Consider the following 25,157-nt stretch of genomic DNA (forward strand, 5'->3'; position numbering starts at 1 on the left):
TGGGTATTTGGAGCTGGATTTATTTGGGTATAGTGGGGTGTCCATTTATTAGTCTGGCCCAGGAGCCAACTTCCTCATAAAAGCTAAGCCACCCTTAGGTTCCATTTCCCATCTGTTTATTTTTACATACAAAAAACTTATCCCCATGGCAAACAAAACATACAATAACATAACAAATGTACAAATAACAAACAAAAGTAAAACCTCAGGTCTTTCCTCAGACCTACAGAGAGGCCACCTAGGCTCTGTGCTTTCCCCTCAGCATACTAACCTCCTGTCTCCCAGCTACCCTCCCTGGGAGCTTTTAACTTCCCCTGGGGCTAGCCAAACATCCCTGTCAGCTGGCCCAGGGCTCCTAAGGAGACTGTACCCTCCTAAGCCCCTGTAGCTGGGCTCTAGCCCCCTGAGTCATGCACCCTGTTACAGTGGGTATACCAGACTTCTCTGACTCCAGCTAATAGCCTTACTTGGAACCTAGAGATTCTGTTTTTCTGACTTGTCAGTTTGTTGTTTATTAACTTTGTTAAGCATTTTCTCCCCCAACCTGTGGCTGAAAGAAAGAAATGTGCCTGACTCCTAGAGTATTGAAAGAACTAGGGCTTGCATCTACAAAGGAATTTAGGCAAAGGGACAAGGTGGTCTGTCCTATTAAGAGGTGGCAGCCAGCTTTGGGGAAGCTGCTAATAAGGCACTGACTTACTGGACGCTTAAGAAACCCTGGAGAGGAGAGCAGGGACAGATTGTGAAGAAGCAGTGTGAAAAGTAAGAGACAGCAAGCTGTGGGCTGAACCTCTTGTTGCATGGGGCAGGGCAGGATACTGTCCTGAGAGCCAGAGCCAAAGGGGTTCCCTTCTCAATGTCCAGGATAGGACAGCAGGTTTTTATTACTTATTTTTTTTGTTTAAAGGACTGTTTTATCTTCAGAGACTAGCTGAAGGCTATCCAGGGAAGCAAGGCTTCCCTGAATTGTTTTTGTAATTTTGCTTACGTAGAATAACATGCTACATTCCTCCCAAATAAGGGTATGTTGCTAAGGAATATACAAAGGAATATCATAAAAACATAGGGACAAAAATAAGAAAAGCAAAGACCAAAGTAATTTAGAACTGGCAAGAAATGTTAGAGAAAAGATGGAGTTTGACAAATGTGATGAAAAGAAAAGAAAAAAAAAGGAAAAACCATGTGTCTGCTGCTCAGTGCAGGAACTGAACTATTGAAAAAGAGGTATAGTTGCTTGACACTTACCTTACTTCAGTCTTCACAACAGCAAAAAGATGTAACTGGAGAGTTAGCAAAATGAATTTGAAAAAAAAGAAGAAAGGCTACAGATCTTGATAAGGAAAGAGCACATCCAAGGGCTTTTGACAAATTTAAATGAATTTAAGTTATCATGTCCTGATGAAATTCACTCCCAGGTGGTGAAGGAGCCAGCTGAAGAAATCTCAGATTTCTGGTGGTCAGTAGTGTAAATTGGGGTGGGAGAGCAGGAATACCTGTTTCAGACACCAACATAGTAGGGATGCCAGCATTATACCCTCATGCCACAGAATACATGTACAGGCAGCAGCACCAGCAGCAGCCCCATGGGGTTGCTCTTGCAGATGCATGGTTAGATTATGCTGTGGTTGCTGCAGCAGCAGCAGCTGGGAACTCTTTTTGTGTCCCCAGCATAGGTAAGATTCCCACACAACTCTCCCCCTCAACATGCTATTGGAATTCCTTCCCCCTGGCTCTCACTGGCACCTCCATACTCTCCCCCAGGGTTTGCCCAGGGTGCAAACCCTGCTCCTTACACCTGTGCTACTGGCAAAACTATTTGTATGTTTTTAGATAACAGGCATTGTCCCAAAGGCAAGGAAAAGATCCAACATAGCACCTGTCTTTAAAAAGGGAGAAAAAGAGGTTGTGGGGAACTATAGATCAGTCAGCTTGACTACAATGCCTGGGAAGTTACTAGAGCAAATAATAAAATAGTCAATTTGTAATAATTGAAAAATGAAGGTCATTCTCCAGATCACTAGCAGCCAACATGGAACTTTTAAGAATGAATCATGTAAACAAACTTGATTTCCTTCTTTGGTAGGGTAACCAGATGAAGGGAATGTGGTAGACATTAGTAAAGCTTTCACCATGGTCTTAAATTACATTCTTATAAGCATGCTGTAGAAGTATGGGCTAGGTAGACTTTCTGTTAGGTGGACATGATATGTAACTGGTTGAATAACAGCAAGAGATCACTTCCGGATGTTCTGCAAAGGTGTTTTCTGGGTCCAGTGCTAGAACGTATGCTGGATCATAAAAACTCAGCATGAATGAATTTGTCATAATATAAGCAAATCCAAGTTGGGGTTGCATTAATGAAAGCATTCTAAGCAGTAGTCATGAGATGCTAGTACCACTGTACTCAGTGCTGGTTAGGGTTCAAATAGAGAATTATATCTAAGATTAAATGCTATAATTTTGAGAGGGATGTAAAGAAACTGAAAAGGTCTGAGGTCAGCAACAGAGATGTTATTTGGGAACCAAGCTGTATAAGGAAATGATGAAAGAATAAAGTATGGTTAGCCTGGAGGGAAGAAGGTTAAGGGGGGACTTGATAGCAATTTTCAAACATTTGAAAAGTACCATAAAGAAGATGAAGGAAATATATTTTCCCTTATTATGGAGGGCAGAACATGTGGCAGTTGATTTAAACAGCAGTAGAGCAGATTTAGATCAAATCTCAGGAGAAAACTACCCAACTGTAAGAGCAGTAGGACAGTGGAACTAGCTACTTAGGGAAGTTGTGGAATCTCCTTAATTGGAGGTTTTCAAGAAGCGACTGTATAGGCATCTCTCTGGGTTGCTTGAAGGAACAGTGAATCCTGCATCTGTGCAGTTGTTGGATCATCTGACACTTGTGCTCCACATTTAATTCTTTGAATTAGGCACTCGGTTTTAGATCTGGCCTTAGAAGCATTATTGGCTAAGTTAGCTTGAAGATCTTGTGTTTTTGTTTTTGTTTTTTTCTTTGGTTTCTTTGTTTTGTTATTTTTCCCTGTGTTTTGTTTTCTAATTTTTAGGGAAGGTCTTCAAGTTTTTGTAGTTAGTTTCTGGCATTCCCCCTTCTTGGATCTCATACAGTCACTCTCCAGGGTTTTATGTCATATGTTTCATAATATACTGCATGTGCTTGTTAGGGATGCATAATAAAAGGGACAGGCCTATTCTTAGAAGGATAGTGGTAGATGGAGAGCACAAAAGGAACCTTTATGACATTTGGCATAGCTCACTCTAAGGCATGCTATAATTATTGTGTGCTCAGACTTGTGCAAGGACTAGTGTCTGGCCCCTAAAGGAAGGTGAAAAAAATATTGCCCCAGATATTTATCATGTGCAGCATTTTCTTGTATTTTGATGGATTTTGCATTACTTTTTTAAATCAGAAAATTTGGGGACAGTTTTAATCAGACAAAACCAAGATCCCTGATTATCATGTTGCCCTGTCAACCCCTCCATTTTGCTGGTTAGATTAGCTTAGAATCCTCGTTATCCATATTTGCCCTTGCCCTTACTTCTTATCATTCCTTACTCATGGAAAACCTTTCCTCATTTAATATGCATGGTTTTGTGTGTCTCTTGTGTATTCAGATTCCTCCTGTCTCACTGCTGTAGTCAAACTTGCAAGAAATTAACTACGTGACAATGGTGAGATTGACAAGCAATAGGAATACTTTGTAGGCCAAAATTTTGGTCTGTTTTTGTTTCGTGCCCTACTCTAGAGGAATGTGTAGATGGTAAGAAACTGCTGAAAAAGACTTCATGTTAGCAGCCTGAAGCTGGTCCCTCACTACTCTAGAAAGATGCAGCAATAATGGGCTAGAAGTCACTGGGCATGTCTCCCCAAAATGGTTACTGTGCAGTTGACTAATTAACTGTGCAGTAAATGTCTCAGCATCTGCATGTGTCCCCATAGTAGAGGTTTTCATGCACAGCAGCGCATGTGTAGACACTGTCCCAGCTGCCTGGGGCACAGGGTGCTTCATTGTGGGGCTAGCCTACAGGCAGCCCCAACACTGAAGCACCCTCGTGCCCCAGCCAGCCCCTCCACACCATGTGGAGCCCAGTCAAAGCAGTCCTTGGTCTGGCTGCTCCAATCAGGCTCCTCATGCTACAGAGCTGGGGCATGAGGGTGCTTCAGCATGAGGGCTGCCTGCTGGCTATCCCTGTGCTGAAGCACCATGGGTGACTCAGTCACCCACTCTGCAGCACAGCAGAGCAACCCTAAGCTGGCAGGCTGAGGCATGAAGGTGCCTCAGCCCAGGTTGCTCCAACAGGGCTTCAGCCTGGGCTGATCCAACAGGGCTCCATGTACTGCACATGAATAAACTGTGGAGCAGTAAGTTTTTGGAGTTTGTTCTTGCACATTAATCATACATGTAAACACACTCACACTCAACACACTTCTTGCACATCTGTAGAGTGCCTAAAATATAACAGGTGCTTCTGTATTAAAAATATAGTCATGCTGCAATATATATATATTAGTGGCCTGTCTAACATGTCATGCTTCAGTGTAGCATATACAATAACCAAGTGAAGAAAGCTAATTTGAACAGGAATTTTCATAAAATACAGGGTTAACTAATTCTACATCTTTATATAGAAAAAAGAACTCCATATGCATTATGCTAAGAGTCGACACTAAAGCTGTTTGTTCATAACTCTATGTTTTTTCTGCAAAATTTTCATTTTGGTAACAAAATCCTCCTTTATTTTGTTTATAAAGAAAAATCAGAAACCAACAGTAGTAGATCTAGGAATAGGGCAAGCAGGTGCAGCTTCCCCACTTCGGCTGTGCCATGCATGTACAGTGAGCTTATTGTGTGGTCAGCATAAGCTTCTGCCAGACCTCTGCATGAGCAGTGATCTCTGAGCTCACCAGCTGCTCCGGGTGGAATTTGGCCACAGCCCCTACTTCACATGGCTCTGGAGCCCAGGAGGTGAACATAGGGCTGCTGTTTTCCCTTCCACTCCCTCCCTCTCCCTGCTGAGTTCATCAACAGAGAAAAGGAGGGACAAGCAACAATGGCAGCACTCATCCCACAGACTCTGGGCAGACCCATCCCCAAGGGCTTACTTGGAGCCGTTCTTGGAAATGAAATAATTTTAAGTACAGTTTTGGGGGATTTGGCAAAAAAAAAAAATTTTTGTGCTTTGAAAACAAAAATTCTGAAAAGCAGTATTTAAATATGGTTTTCAAATGGAACCCCCACCCGAAAAAACAAACAAACTGGTGAGTGTATGCATTCAGGGTCTTTCCAACCTGCCCATTCTGCCTAATTGCTGATGTGGTGTGCACAATGTGGAAAAGCATTCATGAAGCTTGATTCCAGCAGTGCTCCCAGGCTTAGCAGGAGAGTGGTAGAGTGCCTTTGAGTTGTAGGACTAGTGGTGTCGATGGCCATTCAGGCTAGTACACTGCACTGTGGATATGGCAGCTTGAATTGCATCAAACTGAGAGAGGCTAATGCAGTCAGACTACTGCTACTTAAATCAGTCTGCATCTGCCAAGTGTTGTTTTTCAGCTCTTGAGACCTCAACTCGAGAGCTAACTTAAGTGGAGTAATTCATGCTAACTGTTGCAGCAAAGTAAGGGGGGCTTCCACAGCTGTTGAATACTTAAAGAGCACCTATGCATGTGCTCGGAAGTAGGGGCCTTCAACAAGCTTTAAAGTGACTGTTGCCATTTTGAAATGTGGGGATGCTGAATACATGAGATGCTGCAGCACACTGGAGCTTTCTGATTAGAATTCTCCAACTGACATGTTCTACTCAGAACGTGTCAATACGTGTGTAAAAGTGCCCTCAGTGCAGTCACTTGTGCCACTCTTCTCACTTCAGCAGGACTAGGGAGAAGAGTAGGGGCTCTTCTGTCCCCAGGTGGCCTCTTGCCACCTGGCATACCTTAGAATAGGCTTGAGGCTACTTCACATGGAGCAGTGCATGGCTAAACCAAGAACAGAGGAACTACCTTATTGGTCCTTCTCCCCACCTTCCTTCCCCCGCCACCACCCCCTGCCCCCTGGTGAGTTTTTAGCTATAGCTGAGATTTAGGACCAAAGCCATAGCTAATACTTAGGGCCAAAATATCCACTTTTCCTTAGTTTGGATAAATTATCTTAGTCTTCCCATGTCAGTACATAGTCAGGCTTCTTTTTGCGGTCTCTCAAAAAAATAAACTTTAGTGAGACTGAGTTTGTATTTATTCAGTTTAAATCCTTTGATTTACGTTGCTCCAAGGACGAGGTTAATTAAACGTGGGTAGTAAACATACTGATTTTTTCCTATATCTTTCTTCTGAACAGGCTTTCAAGTTTTCTTCCATAGAAAAGCTTGACAATATTCTGACCTTCCTACTGAAAAGCGAGGTGTCTGCTTATGAATGCAATGTTTTCCAGAGTGAAGATATGCACCATGAACAAGCTAGTGAGTACATTCTCATATGTTTCTATAATACTGTTTGTAGTGCTTGCCTGTACATGTTAAAGACCAGTATAAATATTCATACTGTGGCCGTTATTGAAATGCAAAATAACCAGGAACATGTAAAATTATTTGTGAACCAATGTGACACTACTGTCATATATTAGCCTTATTGAACAACAATCCAACTTTTAATTGCATCTCCCAATGAGTGTTCAGCTGTGACAGTACAAAATCTAAAAAAGATGGAGGGTAAAACCTAGATTGGTCCCTGAGGTGTTTCCATTTATATGTCTAAAATTTTCATCATGCCTAAACTTAGGTGCCTAGTTCCAGGAAAGTGATTCAAACAAAGATAGTTGATGAGTACCTATATTCCCTTTGCTGTCAATGGGGAGTGTTAGGTACCTCTGAAGGTCAATCCAAGGAGTGAACAAGCAGCTGCCTAGAGTTAGCCAATAAGAAACACTAAACACGGGTGTGTGTTTGAACTCTGCCCTTTTCAGACATGTAGAATTAAGAAATTATCTTCCGAATGCCAACACCTGACTGTGCTAGTAATGCCAGTCTCTTGCATAACAGTCCAGTGGTCAGAGCATTAACCCAGCACCAGGGAAACCAGGGTTCTAAGCCTCTCTCAGTCTGAGGGGATGTAAACCCACATTTCCCAAAAGTATGCTCTACCCATTGGGCTATAGCAGGGGTGGGCAAAATAGAGCTTGTGGGCTGAATGCTGCCCACCAACTAATTGGAACTGGATCTGGGCTGCCAAATGATTGTATGCAGCCCACAGCTGCTCCTGCAGCACTCTGCATGGGGCTGAGCCTGCTTCTACCTGTGGCAGCCTGCATTGCATTCCTGCCAACAGCTCCAGGCCCATCCACTGCACATAGCTTCCCAGTGTGTCTGCACTTGCCTGAGTATTGCTAGGCTCCCTCACCTCCAACATCCTCTTCTTCTCCCTACATCCACCCAGCTCCTGGGACTGAGCATGCAGGCATCCCCCTGCCACCCCCACCCCCAACACACTCTTATCCCCCTACATCCCACCACACAAGCACCCCCCACAACATATACTCACCATCCCACATCCAACTGCACAAATACACACATCCCCCCATGCCTCCCTGCACATACCCCACATACACCCTCCAACCTCCACACACAATACAGGTTTCCCTCAATTTACATGGGTTCTGTATATGCAATGACCCTTTTTATAACCAAAATTTGTTACATGCAAGGTAATTCACTTGCATGAGATTGGCATAGGCGCCCCACCCCAAGCAGCTAAGTCTGTGGGGGTAGGGGAAAGGGCCATGGAGCCAGGGCCCTGCTGCAGCTGCTCTGGGAGTGGCCAACACCAGCTGCCTGCAGCCACTGGGCTGCACTGTGCTCCAAACCCCCTGGGGCTCCACTTGTCCCCACACACCCAACTCCTGGGCCATGCTGTGCCATGGTGCAGGCAGGTGGTTTCAGCTGCTCCTGGGTATGCTGCAGCAGGAGCTGGGGTGAGTGGGAACAAGTGGAGTCCCAGGGGGTTTGGGGCACTGTGCAGCCCGGTGGCTGCAGGCAGCTGGCGTCAGCTGCTCCTGGGGCCATTGCAGCAGGGGCTGGGGTGAATGGGGAGAAGCAGAGGTGCGTGGCTGCAGCAGGCAGCAAGGCTGAGGGAACTGCAAGTGGGTGCAGAGCGGAGGGCAGGGGGGCACAGTTCTTGCTGCTACATACACCCCAGGAGGGGTGTAGGGCTGTGCCAGGCTCTTCCTGGTGGATGTGCATCTGTGTGCAGATCTGTGTGTGGGACCAGAGCAGGCTGTCATTGCAGGCTGGGGATGGCAGTGGCACTGGGCTCTTCCCAGTGCTTGGGGCAGGTGGCAGTGCTGAAAAGGCAGGTTGGAGGGGCTACAGCAAATTTTGGGGTGGCAGCAGCCCCCCTCCCAGCACCAGCACCAGCACCTGCCCCAAGCACAGGGAAGAGCCCAGTGCCATCTCCGGCCCCTGCCTGCAGTGGCAGCCTGCTCTCATCTTGCACACAGATCCAGGGGCACATGGCCCCTGGGAAGAGCCCAGAGCAGCCCCCTCCAGCCTGCAGCCCTCCCAGGGGGTGTGTAGCAGCAAGAGCCGCACCCCTCCCACCGCACCCACTTGCAGTTTCCTCTGCTTTGCTTCCTGCTGCAGCCCTGGGAGTGACTAGCAGGCTGCGCCACACCATTTCCCCCACCCCTTCCCTAGCCCCAGCATTACTCCCTCCCTCCTTCACTGCTGTGGGAACATATCTGTGAATGTAGGTACCACATAATTCAAGGGAAACCTGTATACAGGCAGCTCCCACTTAATGCTGTTTCGCTTAGTATTATTTCACTATAACGCTCATTTAAAATTGATACCTGATTTCACTTAGCACTCAGCAAGTTTCATTATAACACTCATGGTTGCCATCTTGGGTCATTAAAAACAATTGTGGTTGCCATCTTAGGTCATCAGATACTTTCGGTTTCCGTTAACATTCGCTTCGCTTAATGCTCAGTTTTCCAGGAATCGATTAAGAGCGTTAAGTGGGGGTTGCCTGTACAAGAATAAGACTGTATTTTGTCCTGTTATGCAATTGCCTCTATATATACTACTCAAAAAAACATAAATCAGGAAAAATATTTTTTGAAATAAAATTAAAATGTTACGGTAGATGTTTGATTTTTAATATCTGATTTGTTTTTAATCAAGAGTTTGTTAAAATTATATCTTTTGAAAGATTTTATGTGTGCGGCTCTCAACTGCTCCCCAAAACTTGTTGAGTGGCCTTTCAACTGAAATAATTGCCCACCCCAAGTTATAGGCTAGCCTTCCTGTCAAAGGCTACTGAGCAAATGAAAATGTATTGGGCTAGAACTAACGAGAGGGATCCAGACTTTGTGACCTCATAAGTAGGACACTCAGCCAAGGAGATGGACAGGCCTGAGTTTTGATCCTAATGAATTTTCTTGTTCCTAAAAAAATGGATTGGCTTTTGGACTTTGGATGCTTAAAGTCCATCTTAGTCCCATTTAGCTGACTAATCTGGATTTTGTCCTATATGATCAATTGACTGGGATGTCAATAAATACTGGTATTTAGAAGTAAATGCAGAGTCATAGTTAAATTTTCTCCTTGCATGTAACCATCAAACATATAACTAATAAACGTGTAGGGTGGGGTACACTTTTGAGGTATCAAAACTCTTCTCAAGGAAGTAGTGTATTTGAGTAGTTTTTCTGTTTTGTTTATAAAGACTAAGGTTTCAGGGGAAAATCTTATTATCTACGAGTATAATATCACATCTTCAGCCTGGAAAAGAGGGGGGACTTGGTGGCAGCCTAGAAGTATATAAGGAGGGGGTGCACCAGGACCTGGGAGAACAGTTGTTCACCAGGGCTTCCCAAGGAATAACTAGGTCTAATGGCCATAAACTCCTGGAAGACCGACTTAGACTGGACATAAGAAAAAACTTCTTTGCAGTCCGTGTGTCCAGGGTCTGGAACAGGCTCCCTCCAGAGATGGGGCAAACACCTACTCTTGACTCATTGAAAAGGCATTTGGATGTTTATCTTGCCGGGATCATTTGACCTCGGCAGACTTCCTATGTATGGTGGGGGGGCTGGACTCAATGATCTTGCGAGGTCCTTTCTGGCTCCTAATATCTATGGAATCTATGAAATCTACAAAATCTATATAATATTATTATATATTATCGCCAAGTATAATGCCAGAATATTGTCATTCTGAATTTCTTTATTGGGTATATGTCGCAGAGCTCTCAGGTGCCCTGCGACGGAGAGCAGAAATGGCTCGGGAGAGACCCCTAGTGGCGGGAAGGGGGAAGCGCAGCTGCCAGTCACCAGGACTGCAGGTGCTGGTTGCCCTAGCAACCAGGGAAACCTAGAGACAGGAAGGGGTGGAGCTTAGCCCTTCTTAAGCCCAGGCAGCAGTCCTGGAGGGGAGTTCCCCTCCGGCGCCGAAGGAGGAGGAACTCAGCCAGAACAAAGGGGAGAACTCTGATGGTCGGAACATCCCCTGGTTCCTGCTGGGGGTTGATGAGCTCTCTCTCTTTCTCTGGTAGGGAGGGATTTGTGTTTTTGACCAGAACGGTCTAGCTTTTATGTTGTAGCCCGAGGGCTTTGCATTTTGTGTTTACTGTTTCACCAGAGGACCAGGTGAGGCTATTAGGGGTTGGAGGAGGCCTTGTAGGGACTCCACAGTAGCATGGAGGTTCCTGGCACTGGAGAGGGCACAGCATTGTTTGGGGTGCATGGGCCCCAGCCCCAGAGTTTGGGGGCAGTGAGGAGCCCCAGAGCCACAGGGGGGACAGTCAGGAGCCCCGGAGTTAGAGGGCAGTGAGGAGCCCTGACTGAAGGGGGCAGTGAGGAGCCCAGAGTTGGCACGGGCAAGAAGTCCCGAAATGGGCAGTGCGGGACAGGCTGGAGGGCGCCGGTAGGGGCATGGACTCTGAGATGAGCTAGTGGGCGCAAGTGAGGGTGCAGGCTGAGGGATAAGCCAGAGAGCGTCCACGTGGCGCAGGGAGTAGGACAGACCTGAATAACACCAGATACATCTGCGAGACTTGGGCTGCAGTATAAGGGGAGGAAAGGAGCCGCAGATAGTGCCTAAGGCACCGAGACAGAAAATAGGCAGCCTCCCATTTGATTAAGATCTTTCAATCAAGCAAGAAACAACAAGGCATGGCAAGCGAGAAGGTTGGCCCTTGATTGGTGTCGTGGAGCCACGAATAGACAGTCCCAGGGAGGCACAACTGTCACAGTATAATTAATGCTTTTGCATCGTGGCAGCCCAGGAACTGTGTCCCACTTAAACTGAATTTCAGAGTATGGCTTTGAAGTAAGTGTGTCATACACAACCTCATGCAGACTTTGTACCTGCCATCTGCAGGGTGTGTATTTTATTGTATTATATCAAGCAAACCATTTCTCTATATTAGGCTAGTACATAGGAAATTTGCTTAAGGGGTTTAGGATTTGGTCCAGTGCAAAGAGGACAGGATTTACAGGATACTATAGACTTTATAGATAAAAGTTTAATCCTGAAATGCAGAACATTTCCTCCTCCTGTCTCTACCATACCAGTTTGAGCTGGGTTGTTTTTTTTGGGGGGGGGGGGGGTTGGGGGGGGGCATTGCTTGTGTTCACTTTGAATCGTTTCAGGGTGGTAGGAATTCATAGATTCATAGACTGCGAGGCTGGAAGGGACCTCAGAGGATCATCAGGTCCAGCCCCCTGCACCAGGCAGGAAAGACACTGGGATCAGGTTACCCCAGCAAGATGACTGCCTAGTCTCCTCTTGAAGATTTCCAGGGTAGGTGATTGCACCACCTCTGGAGGGAGCTTATTCCACAGTCTGGACACCCTGACTGTGAAGATGTTTGTCCTAATGTTGAAACAGTCTTCCAGGAGTTTGTGGCTATTATTTGTGAATTTGGGTTAAATTGTTTTGACATTTCTGAAATGAACTATGTTGACATTTCCTGAAACATTTCTTTTTTGTAGAACTTGTAATAAAAAGCTAGGAACTGAATTCTAGGTTCATAAAATTACTAGGGGAGAAAATGGTGGTATTGGTGCCTTCTTGTATCCAAAGTCAGTGTTTATAAAGTACTCACCCTGGGTGTGGAAGACCCCTGCTCAGTGTCTTCTCCACTTCACTGCGGATTGGAAGACATAACTTCCACCTTTCACAGGGGTATTCTCACAAACATTCTATAGGTGTACTAGAGATATAACGAAAATAGCAGCACCTCTTCCATTAAGACCTGGCAAACGGTACAGTGTGACCTGAAAACTTACCTGTGTCCCTCCCAACCATAAAGTTGGCCCAGTAAAAGATATCACTCATACAAATCCTTGCTTCTCCCATTTTTCCTGGACTATCGTGGTTACAATAACACCTCAGCACTACTACAACTTCATTTAGCACATTTTAAATCTAGCTTTTTGTTTTCCTGGTATTTGTCACAATTGCACAAAAACTAATATTCCTTTTCATATCAAATGAAGCATTCTTTTTAACCCCAGCTTCAAATTTGTCATGTTTTCATTTTAGCAAGGCAAAACAAAACCAAATTGAAAGTTTATTTTGTTTTGATCCAAATTCCCCTTTTCCATATGGCAATTTGGCAAACTGAAAAATCAATTATTTGCGTGCTCATGATTCCAGTATATGCTCTTGCCTAGTTATCAACCACTTTTAATCTTTGTTTCTTAAATCCTGATCAGAGTCTGTTGAAGTCAATGGAAAGGCTCTCACTGATTTAAATGAACTTTATCTCAAGTCCTTAGCTCTGATAGACTTTGAATACTTAAATCTTTGGTTTGACTAATTTTATCTCAAGCTCAGCTTTGATATCTGCATTCTGCACAAAATATTTGGTTGGTCATACTTGACTGTCGAGTCTGTGCAATTCGATAGCCATATTCTTTACTTTGTCTCCAAAAAAGACAGAAGAAATTGTTCAAATGTATCTTAGCATGCAGAAAATACAAATAATCTTCAATTGAACCTTCTGAAATTGTTCTGGGGTCCCCAACATTAGCATGTTGGGAGAGGATAAGTGCCATGAAAATTAAGATCTTCCTTTGGGAAAAAGGCTATTTACACTTTGGCTCTAAGTTTTGCCAATTCTTGTTAGTTGTATCAGCAGCTACAGAGGTTTTGGCAACCGTTGATCCTTCCGGATCATGGTGTGTGCATGAGAGGTAATTGAGACCTTCAACGCATATGCCAAGATAAGAGTTGGAGGAGTGGGAGCTGCTCAGACAGCAGGTACATCAATGTAATCAATATATAATATAATTTATAATAGAGGATATATTGGTACAGTTAACAACATTCAAAGTAAAACTCAAGAAATAATGAAAAAAGTTATATGCTTTATAGTAAATAATTTATTGGATGATTGCTTGAAAACTACAAATAGTTTATTTGGTGAATGTTATTTTACCAGCTTTCCAACTACTTGAATACTGAAAAACTTGGAGATGAATAAAAGGAAATATAAAATATAACTGACAGGAAAGGATATTTTTTGAGTGTTTGTTATTCAGAATATATTATTAATAGACTTAGACTGGAAAATCACCAAACGTATGTGAAGCCCATTCCTCCAAATTTGCATACCATATTGGTAAATTATTGTTAAATAATATTTTGTCTATAAATATCTGTTCTATTTTGTGTAAGGCACTGCCAATACTAAGATGGATGCTAAAAGATTCATTCTGACATTTCTTTATTCTGTGTCTATTACAAACATATCTTGATTAATCCTCTTAGCTAGAACTTCTTCACTTAACTGCGCACTGAAGATTGAATTATGTATCACCTTGCAACTAAAGAATTATTTCTTATTCTGGACTCAGAATCCTCATGGGGGAAACAAGTACAGAAAAATCTGTTATCCAGCACTTTATCAACCAGAAAGCTCCACTAACTGGCATCCGAGGGACGCAGCAAAAGCAAAACCGGAAGTCACACTTCCAGTTTCGCCACCGCAAGCTGAGTTCTTCTCCTTCACTTCTTCAGCCCATGGCCCAAAGCAAAGCAGCCTATGTGGGGCAAAGCAGCCTGCATGGGGCCCCTCTCCCTGTCCCCCAGCACACTGACACCAGGGAGTATACCAGATGGTGCACGTTTGATTAACCAGCATATTTGATTTACCGGCACCCCCTGTCTTTTTGAGAATAAAAATTAAAATATATAAGTGATATCACTAAGAATCATGTTATCTATAGATTCTCCATAATGTCTATATATAATTAAATTTATAGTATTTCGGAAGAGGGTAGGGTGGTGGAGCAATTAAGGTATTTTACTCTGGAAGTATGAATTCAAGTCTTTCCCTGAACTCATTTCAAAGGCTACCTGTCCTTGGTTGACTGAGCTCTAAATTAATACCTGGTTCTTCAGGATAGGGAGACAAAGTTAGCTATGTAATATTGGTCCTACACTACTTTATATCCATTGGCTGCAGAAACTGGTGTGCCTTAACTACACTAATCTAATGGGCTCTTAGGTTTTTGAGGCTCTTTGACTACCAGTTTTTGACAATACTTCTAATTTGTAAACTTTGTGATCAACCCTTATGACGGGGTGGGCAAAATACAGCCTGCAGGCTGGATGCAGCTCCCATTGCAGGTGAAGGATTTCAGCACCTCACAAGAGGTGTTTGCAGCCCCGTAGAAACAGGCACTATGTTTGGACTATTTTATTTTCTTATTTAATGTTATCTTCAATCCCATCCTTCTTCCTTTCTGTTCTCTTATTTAATTATCCAGTCTACATTTCCATAAAATACATAACTGTATAAACAGACGTCAGCTTGCAAATATAGTCCTATTTGAGTGTTTGTTTATAATTGCAAATCTATAAGCCATACACATGCCCACATAATAAGATGAAATTCTAGCTTAAGGAATGCATTAGGGTTAGGATTTTACCCAGAGTATTTGGGTGAATTGTGTTAAATTAACTGTAGCTAATGGCCAGCATCCACCTAAGTCAACTGTATCATTGTATGTAATGGCTTCATAAACAGTCTTTCATCAGATATCATAAAATATACATTATAGTCTCTCTATATAAGTTTTTGCAAAGTAAGCTTTTGATTTTTACAAGGAGAGTTGCATAGACCTTCAGACCGAGGGCTCTGATCTTGCAAATATCTACACATTTATTTATTTATTTACTTTTTAATTTTATTTACAAGCCATCCTTCCCAATAAGGTTCTCAGGGCAGCTTGCAATAACATGACAAAATAACTTATAAAACAGAAGGGTGATAAGAGAACAAAACAACTTAAAAGGGAAAGAGAATACAGTGGCCATAAAACAGAGCCCCTCTAAACAATATCTCAGCCTAGCTTTATTTGCTAAATGCCTGCCCAAATAGGAGGGTTTTACGTTGCGTTCAAAAGAAATCCAGACTTGGCTGTGGTGGACCTCAAAAGGAAGGGTGTTCCAGAACCAAGGAGCATCTGTCAAGAGCAACCTTCCACCTATTTTCACCAAGCAGACTTAGTGTAGTGAGGGTATCTGCAAGCGGTTGTTGCTGACTGACATTAGGGATCATGATGGGGTATAAGGGACAAGACAGTGCCTTAGATAAGTAGGGCTCAGATCATTTAGGGACTTGTAGGTCAAAACCAGCACTTTGAATTGTGCCTGAAAAACTATTAGGAGCCAATGCAGACTGGAGCATTGGACTTATATGCTTCAGGTGACCCACCCTTGTCAGAAGGCAGGCCACCAGGTTCTGCACCAGCTGCAACTTCTAGACAGCTTTCAGGGTCAGCCTGGCATAGAGTTCATTGCAGTAATGTAGTTTTGAGTTTACAAAGGCATGGATGGTAGTGGCCAAATCCAGATCTGAAAGAAAAGGTCACAGCCTTCTTACCATATGAAGTTGGTGAAAAATGCTCCTGGCTACCACTACCACCAGGAGAGCCAAGTGCAGCAGTGGATACAGGAGCACCCCAAGATTGAACTTGAGTGACAAGGGGAGTCTGAATCCTATCAGTGATAGGTGTCACAATTCCCCCCAGCCCCTCACCATCATCACCTCTGCCTTGTCTGGATTCAGTTTTAGTTGGCTTACCTGAATCCAGAACCTAACTTCAGCCAATCACCAATCATTGAAAAAGGATTGAGAATGTGGGGCCAGGGTCAGAAGAAAAGGAAAGGTAGAGTTGCGTGTCATCAGCATGCTCAGGGTACACTCATTCCCAATCTTTGCACAATCTCGCACAGTGACCTTCTATATATATTGAACAGGAGGGGTGACAGGATGGACCCCAAGGGATCCTTACAGGAAAGGTCCTGAGGGGATGACAAGCTCACCACTGTCTGAGATCTCCGAGCTTGGAAAAAGCAGAACCAATTTAGAACTGTCCCATGAATACTCAGTAGGTCATATAAACACTTTATCAGCACCTAATGGCCAAGTGTGTCAAAAGCTGCTGAAAGATTGTGTAAGATCAGCAGGGTAGCTTCCCCTGTCAGTCTCCAACAGCAACCAAAATCATTGACCAAGACTATGAACTCAGGATGAAAGCCAGGCTGACAGGAAGCCAATAGTCATCCACATGCACCTGGAGTTGTCAGGTAACCACCCATTCAATGACCTTCCTCAAAAGTGGGAGGTTGGACACAGGACAGTAATGGCTGAGGAGTCGACATTGCATAATGATTTCTTGAGCAGGGGCTGGGCAATCACAGACTGAAGGGAGGCATGGACAACCCGTGCTAACAGTGGCTTTAGTCTCCTCTGTCTTTTACAAGCAAGGTATGGTCATTTCCAAAGCCCATTCAAACTCAGTTTCCCCTGCATGTGCCTGTAGCACTACTCGTGTGTAATCTGACTGACTTCAATTAGTATATTCAGATGGATAAATTGGTCAAACAGATAGATTGGTCTACTAAGATGGGATGCTTATGTGTTCATGGAAGTAGAACCACAGATGAGACTATGCACTGGTTGATTCCCTGCTAACATAATCAGTGTAACAATAATTGGTAATAATTACATTTATTTGTAAGTGTTTTTTTAACGAGTGAATATTGAAAGTGTTCATAAAACTTTAAACAAACTCAGATTGATTTCATAAACTTTTAAGTATTCTTCAAGGTGTATGCCTTTGGTACCAGGCATCTCATTTAGTCATGATTTTTTTCTATATCTTATGATTAACAGGTAGGGGCACATTTTAGTGTGTTGCAGATGAGTGGTTTTAGTTGCTCACATTTGACATAGGGTTTATTTTAGTATTTAAAAAAGGAGTCTGCTTTTATAAACTTTTGGTAGGGGTGATGTGTATAGATAGGCTCATGACAAAATTAATAACATTTGATGTGTGCCTTTCTTTGATAACCATTACTTTATTAGTTACTCATAGGTTTTGTTTTATGAGGTGAAATGCTCAGTATAGCTGAACAACAGCTAACAGGAAGAGTATATAACTGTATGTTTGGAGGCTGCAAACAGCTAGGTTTAAGCAAGAATATAACTTTTAGCAAAGGAAATTCAGACAATAAAGAGGTTTTTGCACATTGATCATCAAGAAAAATATTTTAACAATAAGTAAAGTATAAAGAGAATAATCTCCTAGTGGAAGTACATCAAGCCCTATCATTAGATAGAACTAAGCTGACTAAATAGAAACACTGGAAAATATACTGTAGTTAGCAACACTTTGCTGGCTAAAAGAGTTAATAAGCTGGTATGTCTGAGATGTTTAATGATGGTGATGGGAATGGGAAAACGCATTTTCTCTGGGGAGAGTATTTAACAGGTGGGGAAAGTTCAACTCTTTTAAAAATTGTATAGTGAGTTTTTAATTAACTGGGTCAGTTCTACTTATTTTGGTGATAAGCCTGAATCAAAACAGATTCTGAGCCCCATATCTGAAGAAATATTTAGACCTATCTCAAATAGGTCACCCTGATTATTTGGAAACACCCTGATAATTTGGAAACTGCATTTCCACATCAGGACTTTCAATCCTTGTATTGGGAATTTGGGCTGGAAGGATACTGCAGCTTCTTCCCATATTAGTGTATTTCTCTTTTTGAAAAGATGCCTACCAACATTGTTTTGATAACTCAAATATTATAGGGCTTATGAAAAAGAAACCCTCTGCTTCATTGGGGAAAAAAAAAAGATGTACTGCTGTTGATGTCTCATGACACTGCCAGAAGCATTACAAATCCTATTTTGATTTTCCTGCTTCTTTCTTACAAGCTGAAGTATCAAACCCAGAGGATATAGCTTAGGTTTTCAGCTGCTGCTCACATGACAACAAGAGGAAATACTGCTTAGATTTTTTAAACATCTTGTCTTTCCTCTTTTGTTTAATTGGTAGCTAGCAGATACTACAGAATTTATGTTAAATATCTATTTAAATTAAGTCATTTTTTCTGAGAGAAAATATTCTGTATTAATAATTTTGGAAAATGGAGACAGGTGCTGAAGAAAATCTGTAGATAAATCAAACTGTGGGTTGCTCTCTCTGCTGAAATTTTTATGAAAATGTCTTCAGGCTAAGACAGTGTCACAATACAGTATTAGGTTTTGTGCTCTCATAATCAAGTAGTCCAAAATACTCTACAGTAAAAAATTACAAAGTGGAAAAGTGGTAGTGGCATAACTATGATAAACAAAAAAACACCACAACTCACATTTAGGCTTCCCCATTTCTGCTATTTTTTTATTATGAGAAAGCACTAATCATTGATTTTTCAAAGAGTTTTTGGTCACTAAAAGAAACAGGTTGGTACCTAAACATCTTTAAAAAATCTGTTTCTGGCTTATTGCCCTTATGCCCATTATATTCTTTGCTCATAATCTCCAGCTTCCTAGTTAAATGCCCATTAATCACCACAGCTGTAGTAGCTTTACTTTCTGACTGTTGCTTTTAACCCTCTCCATCAAGGGACTGAGGGTAATAAAAAGAGGCCTAAACTGTTAGTGCCCAAATATTGTTTCTATCTGATAACTGTGCATAGGTCACTAGCGGGTTCAGTAGTTTAGTTCATACTAACTCTACAGATAATGAAGGGTTCAAATATATTTTCTATTCATAATTTCAGTGTGACAAATTGTAAGTGCAGGGCTAGTTATTTACCTTATAGTGTATTTGCATTTTAAATAATTACTATATTTTGAAAGCATATAGAACATAACATTGCTTGTCTTTTTAAAGTATAGTACAGTAGCACAGCTCTTCACAATAGGACATCTTTAAGCTAACAGAAAAATCCTTTACAGTTTACTGAATTCTGTGGACCGGCAATTGAGTGAACAATTACAATTAATTACAAGAAGCCAAATATATTTTGCAAGAAGTTAGCCTTATTCATTTAATTTGACAATAGTACCTTTAGTTTTCTGTGACTGTGGCAAGGTAGATTCTCCATGGGAAGGTTACAGGCTGCCTCTATGGCACATGATTCAGCAAGCTGTTAAAAGAGGGGGAGTGGTCTTTTATATTTATTTGCTATTTTTTCAGGGGAAGAAAAAGTGAAGCAGATGTTGGGGCTCAAGCAGCCTAGTGAAGGGAAGAAACCTATCATGCATTTCAATTAATAAGATGTGCTCTGAGGAAGAGCCTGAGAGATTTGCTTATGGCAATGTATTTTTCCTGGGCAGGTGAGGAAGCTCACTAGCTTGCATGTGGTGGGTCATTGCTACAGGTGAAGATAGAAATTTGATCATGGATTATTTCTGAAGTGACTGAGGGGACAAAAGCAGCTGCAATAACTCTTGGTACCTTAGCAACTGTAGCAATAGTAATTTCAACAGAAACAGCAGGAAAGCTGAAACTAATGGATCAGGATGGCTGGGAGTTGAAGGTCGTCAGTGTGATGCTGTCACTGCTTCGGGGTAAATGAAAATTTTTCACTAAGGCAGGGCAGAGAATTGACTCTAAAGCCTTCTTAAAGATATTTATGCAGGTGGTAGATGCTTATCCCTGCTTCTGAGACCTGAATAGTGTGGGCCATTAAGGTTTCACTCTATTTTGCAGGGAAAGCCTGGGTTGCCTATTGCACTATGAATGGGCTCTTGGCAAAGGACTTCGGAGAGCTGAAAGCAAGTGCCTTTGACAGTTGGAGTCCAAAAGCACACTGTTATCTAATTCAATAATCAATACCATAAGTAGGGGTGGGTGAGTAGGGCACCAGCCCTGAGTGCAAATGTAGAAAGGGCACTAGCATGGAAGTCCAAGAGAGTCTATGCCATTGTAGCAGCAGCCTGAGTGTCAGGACATTATGCCATTACTGCCATCACCACCACTACAGCAGTAACAGCAGCTGGGGTCAGTGAGTCTCCAGGGCAGATAAGACTGACACTCCTTTCCTTGCTGTGCAACATCTCTGCTCAGGGTGCAAAGTTTCCCTCAAAAAATCATAGTGGCTGTGTGGGGCAGGACACTAGAGCAGTTCTCTCAGGTCCTGCCAATAGAACCCAAGGAGAGGCTACCAGGGGGCAACACACCTGGGGAAGTCAATACACTTTAGGGAGAACAAGGAGGTGAAACTGGGCTTCAAAACTAGGATAGGCACCCTCTTTAAGAAGAATAGGCAAGGCCACACACCATTAAGGCTTCCACCCAGATCCTGGTTTGGCACTGTGCAGACTGCAGCTTGCATATTCCTTCCAGTGTCAGCCAGGCGGGGGAGTGCCTTCAATGTGAATGGTGCCTTCTGGTGGTGTCTCTCAGGCAGAATGCAAGATTGCTACAAGTGGAGGTAGCAAGGCTCTGAAGCATCCTCCTCCATGAGGGCTTCACTGATTTCATGCTGGAGGAAACCTCTAGGACCATGGAGGAAGGACTGCTAGAGGTAGTGCTAGAAGAGGAAGAGGGCATGGACTCCCAGGAAAATGGAAGCTTGTATCTTCTAGCAACAAGAAGTCATTGTCATTCCCATGTGCAATGGTTTGCCTGGAGAGCAGATATGGAACACTAGCAACAGATGTGGAGAAGCACATTGGTGGAAGAGGCCAGGCCAGGAATCCCCACGGTGGGACAATGGAGATCACTGACATAAAGAGGAAGCAATGGGTGGTGGTGGTTGGAGACTCAATTCTGCAGGGGATGGAAAAATCCATCTGCCAGCCTGACATGTTGCTCTGTGAGGTCTGCTGCTCACCTGGATCCCACATCCAAGATGTCATGGAAGAATTACTGAGACTCATCTACCCCATGCTGCTCATCCATGTGGGCACCCATGATACTGCCACGGGTGACCCTGAGCAGATCAAGAGTAACTACAGGGCTCTGGGTGCAAGAGTGAAGGGATGAAGGCACAGGTGGTGTTCTTCTCAATCCTTTTGGTCAAGGAGAAGGGCTCTGGCAGGAGTGGATGGAGATTAATTCATGTCTGCAGAGGTAACGTCACCAGCAGGCATTCGGCTTATTCAACCATAGCATTTTGTTCCAAGAAGAAGGATTGGTAGAAGAGACAGGATCCACTTGATGAAGAGAAGAGGGCTTTAAACTAGGTTTGCTGGGAGATGAAGACCAAAGCCCTGAGGTAAGTGGGCAAGCAGGGAACCTGGAGGAAGCACAAGCAGGATAGGGCAACAGGGGAGGCCCAATTCTTCCTGAAAAAGTAGGGCAATTGGCTAGTTACCTCAGGTGTCTGTAAATGAGTGCACAGAGCCTAGGAAACAAGCAGAAAGAATTGGAAGTCCTTGCATAGTCAAGGTTCGATGATGTGATTGGAATTACAGACTTGGTGTGATAGCTTGCATGACTGGAGCACTGTCATGGATGGGTACAAACTTTTCAAGAAGCACAGGCAGGAGAGAAGAGGAGTTGTGGTGTATGTAAAAGAGCTGTATGATTGCTCAGAGCTCCAATATGAAACTGGAGATAGGCCTATTGAAAGTCTCTAGGTTAAGGTTAGAGGGAAGAGCAACAAAAGTTATGTTGTGTTGGGTGTCTGCTATAGACCACCAGACCAGGAGGATAAGGTAGATGAGGCTTTCTTCAGAGAGCTGGCAGAAGTTTCCAGATCACAGGCCCTGGTTCTTCTGGGGGAATTCAAACACCCTGACATCTATTGGGAGGACAATACAGTCATGCACAGACAATCCAGGCAGTTTTTGATGAGCATTGGAGATAACTTCATGGGGCAAGTGCTGGAGAGACCAACTAGGGGCCATGCTCTTCTTGACCTACTGCTCGCAAATAGGGAAGAATTGGTGGGGGATTTAGAAGTAGATGGTAAGTTGGGCTGTAGTGACCATGAGATGATTGAATCCAGGATCCTGAGAAAGAAGAAAGGGGAGCAGAGACCGTGGACTTCAGAAAAGCAGACTTTGACTCCTTCAGGGAACTGATGGGCAGGATCCCCTGGGAGGCCAGTCTGAAGGTGAAGGGAGTCCAGGAGAACTGGTTGTATCTCTTACTGAGAGCACCCAATGTACAGGAAGAATAGCAAATGTGGCAAGTGCCCAGCTTGACTTTGCAGAGAACTCTTTGGTGAGCTTCAGCACAAAAAGGAAGCTTACAAGAAGTGGAAGCTGGACAACAGCTTGGGAGGAATATAACTTAAGAATATAACTTGGTCATGCAGGTATGAAGTCAGGAAGGCCAAAGCACAATTGGAGTTGAAGCTAGCAAGGGACATGAAGGGTAATAAGAAGGGTTTCTACAAGTATGTCAGCAACAAGAGGAAGGTCATGGAAAGTGTGGGTCCCCTACTGAATGAGGGAGGCAACCTAATGACACGTGATGAGGAAAAGGCTAATGTACTAAATGTTTTTCTTACTTTGGTCTTCACAGGAAAGGTCAGCTCCCAGGCCACTGCACTGGGCAGCACAGTGTCAGGAAAAGGTGAGCAGCCAACAGTGGTAAAAGGCCAAGTTAGGGACTATTTAGAAAAGCTGAACATATACAAATCCATGGGGCTGGATGCAAAGAATCTGAGGATGCTAAGGGAGTAGGCTGATGTGACTGCAGAGCTTCTAGCCATTATCTTTGAAAACTCATGGTGATCGGGGGAGGCCCTGGACAATTGGAAAAGGGCAAATATAGTGTGCATCTTTAAGGAAGGGAAGAAGGAGGATCCAGGGAACTACAGACCAATCAGCCTCACCTTAGTCCCGAAAAAAAACATACAGCAGGTCCTCAAAGAATTCATTTCTAAACACTTGGAGGAGAAGAAGGTGATTAGGAACAGTCAGCATGGATTCACCAAGGGCAAGTTATGCCTGACCAACCTGACTGCCTTCCACGATGAGATGACTGGCTCTGTGGATGTGGGGAAAGCAGTGGATGAAATACACCTTGACTTTAGCAAGACTTTTGATACCATCTCCCACAGCATTCTTACAAGCAACTTAAGGAAGTATGATTGGATGAAGGACTGTAAAGCAGATAGAAAACTAGCTGGATTGTTGGGCTCAATGTAATGGCTTAATGTCTAGCTGACAGCCAGTATCAACTGGAGTGTCCCAGGCATTGGTCCTGGGGTTGGTTTTGTTTAATATCTTCATTAATAATCTGGAAGTTAGGATGGAGTGCACTCTCAGCAAGTTTGTGAATGACACAAAACTGAGGGGGATATAGTAGATAAAGTGGAGGGTAGGGCTAGGAGTCAGAGTGACCTAGATCAGTTGGAGGATTGGGCCAAAAGAATTCTCATGAAGTTCAGTGAGGAGAAGTGCAAAGACTTAAGACAGAACAATCCCATGCACCAGTATAGCCTGGGGACTGACTGGCGAAGCAGCAGCTGTGGAGAAAAGGACATGGGGGTTACAGTGGACAATGAACTGGATATGAGTCATCAGTGTGCCCTTGTTTCCAGGAAGGCTAAGAGCATACTGGGCTGCATTAGTAGGAGGATTACCAGCAGATTGAGGAAAGTAATTATTCTGCTGTATTCTGTACTAGTGAAGCCACTTCTGGAGTACTGTGTCCAGTATTGCACCCCCTCTTTCCCCCCTCCAGAAAGGATATGGACAAGTTGAAGAGAATCCAACAAACAGCAAGACAAATGAATTGAGGGATGAGGCACATGACTTCTGAGGAGATGCTGAGGGAACTGGGCTTATTTAGTCCAGAGAAGACTGAGTGGGGATTTGATAGCAGCCTTTAACTACCTGAAGGGTGGTTCCAAAGAGGATGGATCTCATTGTTCTCAATGGTGACACATGACAGAACGAGCAATGGTCTCAAGTTGCAGTAAGAGAAGTTTTGGTTGGATATTAGGACATTTTTCTTACTAAGAGGGTGGTGAAGCATTGGAACAGGTTATCTAGACTGGTGGTGAAATCTCTATCCTTGAAGGTTTTTAAGGCCCAGCTCGACAAAGCCCTGGCTAGAGTGATGTAGTTGAGGATGGTCTTGCTTTGAGCAGGGCATTGGACTAGATTACCTCCTGAGGCCCTTTCCAACCCTAATTTTCTATGATTCTGTGAATATATGCAGCACCTGGGAATATGAGGGAATGTTCAGTAGCAACTAACCTTCAGCTGGAAAGGTCATAGCTAGTGGAGAAACTGGATCCTGGCTGCAACTATAATCTTCTATAACTATGTATGAGTTTATGTGACTGGAGGCAAGGAATAAAGACGAGTTACTCATGTGTGTTATACCTTTGCTATAGGTAAAGCTAAAATGCACAACACAAAAGAAGAGCCTCTTTATAAACGTTTCATCTTCCCAGGTGCTAAGAAAAACTTGATCAAATGGAATTATAGAAAAGTCCTATGTGTGGTTCCATAGTTAAGGTTGTATAGAGATTTGTAACTACTACAATAACTCTTCAGAGTACAACTGAAATGTTACATTAAGCAGATGCAGCCACTCCTCATGTATCAAAATTTAATGTAGATTCCCCTAAAGAGAAGGCGGTGGACTTGCCCTTAGCTGCCTGTTACTTTGTTTCTCTGATATTGGCCAAAATGCTTCCTTGAGCTCCCAAGTTTAATTGGAGAACTTTATATATGAATGGAGAGGTAGCAAGATTGTGCTTGGAGGAAATGGGAGGAGGGTAGATGAGATTAGAGGGGCTTTTTCCAGGGGAAAAGGGTAGGAGCAGATCAGAGAAGAATAGCACTCCAGTGAAATAGTTATGATGAGAAAAGAAGAGTGTATTTTGAACTATAGGAAATTTGTCACAATGCAGCTTGGCTCTGACCTGAC

At 43.3% G+C, this 25,157-nt stretch overlaps 1 protein-coding gene across 1 annotated transcript in view; it reads left to right on the plus strand.

The window, feature by feature from the left end:
- BANK1 (B cell scaffold protein with ankyrin repeats 1) overlaps positions 1–25,157 on the plus strand; it is a 360,719-nt gene that overhangs the window by 112,182 nt on the left and 223,380 nt on the right. The window contains exon 7 of the mRNA XM_090031887.1: positions 6,348–6,468. Coding sequence (XP_089888013.1) covers positions 6,348–6,468 — 121 coding nt within the window. The remainder of the gene's footprint in view (positions 1–6,347; positions 6,469–25,157) is intronic.

The sequence above is a fragment of the Crocodylus siamensis genome, chromosome 2 (assembly GCF_052110815.1).
Source record: "Crocodylus siamensis isolate JL-2025a chromosome 2, ASM5211081v1, whole genome shotgun sequence".
Classification (NCBI taxonomy): domain Eukaryota; kingdom Metazoa; phylum Chordata; order Crocodylia; family Crocodylidae; genus Crocodylus; species Crocodylus siamensis.